The following is a 6851-nucleotide window of genomic DNA, read 5'->3' as shown; positions in this document are numbered from 1 at the left end:
GATAACTGATCCCTCAGATACTTACCTAGCACTGTTAAACAAGACGATGAACGTAGCACCGAATGTCATGCGGAAACTCCGTGACCTGCTTGACAGAGAAGTTGAAAGGCATGATCATGAATAGATGGAGACCATGCAGTTGTTGACCATCACTGAAAGAACGTAGAAGAGACCGGTAGCCATTCGGAGTCGGGTCGTTGAACTGGATTGCCGATCAAAAGTGAGCCATCTAGTGAATTCGATACCAAAAAATGTCATTCTCAGGACCTCGTATGTGGAGTGTCAACCATCGATCGCTACTCAGACTGCTCAAGAGGTCAACGTTGAATTAAGATTCAGCGTAACGAGAAGAGTTCAGTTCTTAGGCACGAATGAGGAGTACGAGCCGAGCTCGGACTTTTCATCAGGAGACGAAACATTGTCCGGGGATTCATGCACTTTCGGGGAGACAATGTCGAAACGACCAAGGCACAGAATGTTGTCCGGGGAGTCGACTTCAGAGCGAGAAAGATCATGAACAAATCAGAGGACGATGATGCAGAACCCATCGGCTCAAGTGATGGCTCGCAGTCTCAGCTGTCTCAGCTTTGGGAGAATGGGTCAGAAACTACATCCAAATCCGATGTCTCAGAAATCGCGATTCAATCTTTGCTAGTAGAATGGAAGCAGCGCGGACTGGATAGAGAAATGCATCAAGACCCAGACAGAGACCGATATACCTCCAACGAGGAGGGCACAGTAGTTGATGATGCCACAGATGAGCTTGAGTTAAAAGCAGTGTCGAAACGTCCAACTAGAACACTCCCGCATGCTACGGTCGTCCGTACCAATCGGGAACCCTTAGAGCAAGACGCGACACCTTTGAAAAATGATGGTGTGTTAAATTGATGGACGACGCTGATGCTCCGGAGATAATCAGCCGATGCTCCGGAGATAATCAGCCGATGCTCCGGAGATAGAAAACGGAGCACCCGCCAAATGCGATTTGGAAGAAGACAGCTATAAGATCCTAAAGCAATTTTATTTAAAGAGAAAGGATTTGTTATTCTTGAACAATGACAGGCCTGCAAGCGCAAAGAAGAGGACAAAGTCCTTTACAAATACAATTCGATAGTACTACCACAGCTGTATGAAACTCAGTGACTGTTCTGTTCACACGACCAGATGGGTCTTCAAGGCGTGGATAAGGTGCATAACCGGATACAGAAGCAATTTGAATGGTCTGGCTCGAATAAGGCCTGTGAGAAATGGATTTCTGCATGCTTGTCATGTCAGCAAGCGAAGGATCCCAGGAAGTTGAGATTTCCCATTCAATCGATAGAGTCGTCAGAATTCAATGAGGTGATACAAATTGATCATCAGAAAATATGCATGACGGACACGGGCTATAACTAAGTGCTGGTAATGATTGATCATTTCACGAAATACGCAGAGGCAGCTCCCTGCACGACAGCATCAGCGGAGGAGACGTGTGATCACTTGATAAATGTTTGGATAGCAAGGAATGGCTGCCCGATCACGTTCCAGTCAGACAATGGCAAAGCATTCGTAGGAGATCTCACAAAGGAGTATATGAAGAAGTCGCAAGTGTCACAGGCCCACTCGACCGCTTTTTATCCACAAACGAATGGCCTGGTCGAAAGACAAAATCGCACACTAGTTTCCATGTTGAGGGTCTATTGCTCACGATACATGGACGACTGGGATAGGCAATTGCCGCAGATAATGGGCGCTTAAAATAGCACCGAAAACACTCCACCACGAGAATAAGCCCGCACATGATGTTAACAGGCCACGAGAAGGCCCTCCCATTAACGTTCTTCTACATTGAGTACTAGTGTAAGAGAACAGCGCCACAAACGTACGTGCGTGATGTGATCAGGAGGCAACAGAAACTCAATGATATATGCAGGAGGAACACGAAGCAGGCTCAAGTCTGACAGAAAAGGAGGTTTGACAAGAGGACCGCTGAAGCAAAAGCCTACTCAATAGGGAGTTTTGTCTGGGTGCTCCAGGAAATCGTTTCTCCGAAGAGAACCAAAAAAACTGCTGAAAAAATGGCGTGGTCCATTTCAAAAAACTGAAATGCCTCAGGGTGGTCGTTTTTATCAACTGAGCACTGGACGGGCAGCTGATTAGGAAAATATCAAACCGCACAATTCCTCACCGGAGGACTGGTGTATTCAAGTTGAAATGCATGATGAGGACTACTTGATAGTTGACCCGGCCTGCGAAGTGAATGAGACGCACACGCGACAAAAACGACGGGAATGAGATGATAAATGACTGTGATCTGCCACTTGACCTGGAGTTAACCGAGCGAGTGGAGGTTGATGATGAAATCCTACCATATGCCGAAGAAGACTGGGACTACCCAGAGCAGACTGAAACTGATAAAGGAGTAGAGCCTAACTTTATCTTCTCCAGGGACACGCGCCAGGCTAAGAGAAAAAGAAATACAACCCGTAGGGCGAAGATTTTGTTGTAGACGGGATTGCTTTGAGCGACCTTGCGGATATGATAGTGGGCCTGAAAGAAAAAGTGGTGTCACAGGAGATCGAAATGATCAACGATACAGATCAGGAACCTGAGGTGGAACAGATGCATGAGAAAAAGTTGACAAACTTACGAGTGTTCTCGCTCTCCTTGCCGGTCTATGATCCCAATAGGGCAAAATTGCATCCGAGAGAGGTATATGCCCTAGTACATTTTTTCGGAAACGGTCATAGAGGTTTACTTGCATTAAAAGTACTATCTGAGCAAATGTTAGAGCTGTATTTAAAGCTAATAGTTTTGATTAGGTTTAATTTTCAAGCCTTAGCATTAGAATTTAAGATAATAAATAGGTACCAGGTTTTGTATAGTAGTGTTGATGTATGGTATAGATATTTTGTGATTATTGTGTGGTTATGATTGTGTGATGGTTATGTAATTGTGGACTGGACTAATCCAGATGTGAACGTAGCACCGAATGTCATGCGGAAACTCCGTGACCTGCTTGACAGAGAAGTTGAAAGGCATGATCATGAATAGATGGAGACCATGCAGTTGTTGACCATCACTGAAAGAACGTAGAAGAGACCGGTAGCCATTCGGAGTCGGGTCGTTGAACTGGATTGCCGATCAAAAGTGAGCCATCTAGTGAATTCGATACCAAAAAATGTCATTCTCAGGACCTCGTATGTGGAGTGTCAACCATCGATCGCTACTCAGACTGCTCAAGAGGTCAACGTTGAATTAAGATTCAGCGTAACGAGAAGAGTTCAGTTCTTAGGCACGAATGAGGAGTACGAGCCGAGCTCGGACTTTTCATCAGGAGACGAAACATTGTCCGGGGATTCATGAACTTTCGGGGAGACAATGTCGAAACGACCAAGGCACAGAATGTTGTCCGGGGAGTCGACTTCAGAGCGAGAAACATCATGAACAAATCAGAGGACGATGATGCAGAACCCATCGGCTCAAGTGATGGCTCGCAGTCTCAGCTGTCTCAGCTTTGGGAGAATGGGTCAGAAACTACATCCAAATCCGATGTCTCAGAAATCGCGATTCAATCTTTGCTAGTAGAATGGAAGCAGCGCGGACTGGATAGAGAAATGCATCAAGACCCAGACAGAGACCGATATACCTCCAACGAGGAGGGCACAGTAGTTGATGATGCCACAGATGAGCTTGAGTTAAAAGCAGTGTCGAAACGTCCAACTAGAACACTCCCGCATGCTACGGTCGTCCGTACCAATCGGGAACCCTTAGAGCAAGACGCGACACCTTTGAAAAATGATGGTGTGTTAAATTGATGGACGACGCTGATGCTCCGGAGATAATCAGCCGATGCTCCGGAGATAATCAGCCGATGCTCCGGAGATAGAAAACGGAGCACCCGCCAAATGCGATTTGGAAGAAGACAGCTATAAGATCCTAAAGCAATTTTATTTAAAGAGAAAGGATTTGTTATTCTTGAACAATGACAGGCCTGCAAGCGCAAAGAAGAGGACAAAGTCCTTTACAAATACAATTCGATAGTACTACCACAGCTGTATGAAACTCAGTGACTGTTCTGTTCACACGACCAGATGGGTCTTCAAGGCGTGGATAAGGTGCATAACCGGATACAGAAGCAATTTGAATGGTCTGGCTCGAATAAGGCCTGTGAGAAATGGATTTCTGCATGCTTGTCATGTCAGCAAGCGAAGGATCCCAGGAAGTTGAGATTTCCCATTCAATCGATAGAGTCGTCAGAATTCAATGAGGTGATACAAATTGATCATCAGAAAATATGCATGACGGACACGGGCTATAACTAAGTGCTGGTAATGATTGATCATTTCACGAAATACGCAGAGGCAGCTCCCTGCACGACAGCATCAGCGGAGGAGACGTGTGATCACTTGATAAATGTTTGGATAGCAAGGAATGGCTGCCCGATCACGTTCCAGTCAGACAATGGCAAAGCATTCGTAGGAGATCTCACAAAGGAGTATATGAAGAAGTCGCAAGTGTCACAGGCCCACTCGACCGCTTTTTATCCACAAACGAATGGCCTGGTCGAAAGACAAAATCGCACACTAGTTTCCATGTTGAGGGTCTATTGCTCACGATACATGGACGACTGGGATAGGCAATTGCCGCAGATAATGGGCGCTTAAAATAGCACCGAAAACACTCCACCACGAGAATAAGCCCGCACATGATGTTAACAGGCCACGAGAAGGCCCTCCCATTAACGTTCTTCTACATTGAGTACTAGTGTAAGAGAACAGCGCCACAAACGTACGTGCGTGATGTGATCAGGAGGCAACAGAAACTCAATGATATATGCAGGAGGAACACGAAGCAGGCTCAAGTCTGACAGAAAAGGAGGTTTGACAAGAGGACCGCTGAAGCAAAAGCCTACTCAATAGGGAGTTTTGTCTGGGTGCTCCAGGAAATCGTTTCTCCGAAGAGAACCAAAAAAACTGCTGAAAAAATGGCGTGGTCCATTTCAAAAAACTGAAATGCCTCAGGGTGGTCGTTTTTATCAACTGAGCACTGGACGGGCAGCTGATTAGGAAAATATCAAACCGCACAATTCCTCACCGGAGGACTGGTGTATTCAAGTTGAAATGCATGATGAGGACTGGAATGAGATGATAAATGACTGTGATCTGCCACTTGACCTGGAGTTAACCGAGCGAGTGGAGGTTGATGATGAAATCCTACCATATGCCGAAGAAGACTGGGACTACCCAGAGCAGACTGAAACTGATAAAGGAGTAGAGCCTAACTTTATCTTCTCCATGGACACGCGCCAGGCTAAGAGAAAAAGAAATACAACCCGTAGGGCGAAGATTTTGTTGTAGACGGGATTGCTTTGAGCGACCTTGCGGATATGATAGTGGGCCTGAAAGAAAAAGTGGTGTCACAGGAGATCGAAATGATCAACGATACAGATCAGGAACCTGAGGTGGAACAGATGCATGAGAAAAAGTTGACAAACTTACGAGTGTTCTCGCTTTCCTTGCCGGTCTATGATCCCAATAGGGCAAAATTGCATCCGAGAGAGGTATATGCCCTAGTACATTTTTTCGGAAACGGTCATAGAGGTTTACTTGCATTAAAAGTACTATCTGAGCAAATGTTAGAGCTGTATTTAAAGCTAATAGTTTTGATTAGGTTTAATTTTCAAGCCTTAGCATTAGAATTTAAGATAATAAATAGGTACCAGGTTTTGTATAGTAGTGTTGATGTATGGTATAGATATTTTGTGATTATTGTGTGGTTATGATTGTGTGATGGTTATGTAATTGTGGACTGGACTAATCCAGATGTGAACGTAGCACCGAATGTCATGCGGAAACTCCGTGACCTGCTTGACAGAGAAGTTGAAAGGCATGATCATGAATAGATGGAGACCATGCAGTTGTTGACCATCACTGAAAGAACGTAGAAGAGACCGGTAGCCATTCGGAGTCGGGTCGTTGAACTGGATTGCCGATCAAAAGTGAGCCATCTAGTGAATTCGATACCAAAAAATGTCATTCTCAGGACCTCGTATGTGGAGTGTCAACCATCGATCGCTACTCAGACTGCTCAAGAGGTCAACGTTGAATTAAGATTCAGCGTAACGAGAAGAGTTCAGTTCTTAGGCACGAATGAGGAGTACGAGCCGAGCTCGGACTTTTCATCAGGAGACGAAACATTGTCCGGGGATTCATGCACTTTCGGGGAGACAATGTCGAAACGACCAAGGCACAGAATGTTGTCCGGGGAGTCGACTTCAGAGCGAGAAACATCATGAACAAATCAGAGGACGATGATGCAGAACCCATCGGCTCAAGTGATGGCTCGCAGTCTCAGCTGTCTCAGCTTTGGGAGAATGGGTCAGAAACTACATCCAAATCCGATGTCTCAGAAATCGCGATTCAATCTTTGCTAGTAGAATGGAAGCAGCGCGGACTGGATAGAGAAATGCATCAAGACCCAGACAGAGACCGATATACCTCCAACGAGGAGGGCACAGTAGTTGATGATGCCACAGAGGTTTTGTATAGTAGTGTTGATGTATGGTATAGATATTTTGTGATTATTGTGTGGTTATGATTGTGTGATGGTTATGTAATTGTGGACTGGACTAATCCAGATGTGAAAGGTGACAGCGTTCAATTATAATACAATTGACAAGATCGCAGGTGGACAATCCAACTTGGTGCTATCTTTTAAACTAAGAACAGAAAGAGAATTTCAACTGACTGCTTTTAAAAGAAAAGAATGATGTCTTGATTTTATGACGAGATACCTTGTATGATTATTCTAAGTCGTGACTTGTCTTTTAGATCGTGATTTATCATATCTTTTTTATTGAACCTACACTG

At 45.0% G+C, this 6851-nt stretch overlaps 2 protein-coding genes across 2 annotated transcripts; both read left to right on the top strand.

Annotated features, from left to right (window-relative positions):
* The first annotated feature begins 1404 nt into the window (after positions 1-1404).
* LOC134844997 (uncharacterized) lies at positions 1405-1737 on the top strand. The gene has a single exon (XM_063861826.1). The coding sequence runs from the start codon at positions 1405-1407 to the stop codon at positions 1735-1737; it is 333 nt and encodes a 110-aa protein (XP_063717896.1).
* Positions 1738-4313: 2576 nt separating this feature from the next.
* Positions 4314-4646, top strand: LOC134844996 (uncharacterized). Its single transcript, XM_063861825.1, has one exon. It carries the CDS (start codon positions 4314-4316, stop codon positions 4644-4646), a length of 333 nt encoding a protein of 110 aa, XP_063717895.1.
* The last annotated feature ends 2205 nt before the right edge of the window (positions 4647-6851 follow it).

Source organism: Symsagittifera roscoffensis, chromosome 4 (assembly GCF_963678635.1).
Source record: "Symsagittifera roscoffensis chromosome 4, txSymRosc1.1, whole genome shotgun sequence".
Classification (NCBI taxonomy): Eukaryota; Metazoa; Xenacoelomorpha; order Acoela; family Convolutidae; genus Symsagittifera; species Symsagittifera roscoffensis.
Note: the sequence above shows the minus strand (reverse complement) of the source record. Positions and strands in the feature narration are given on the sequence as shown.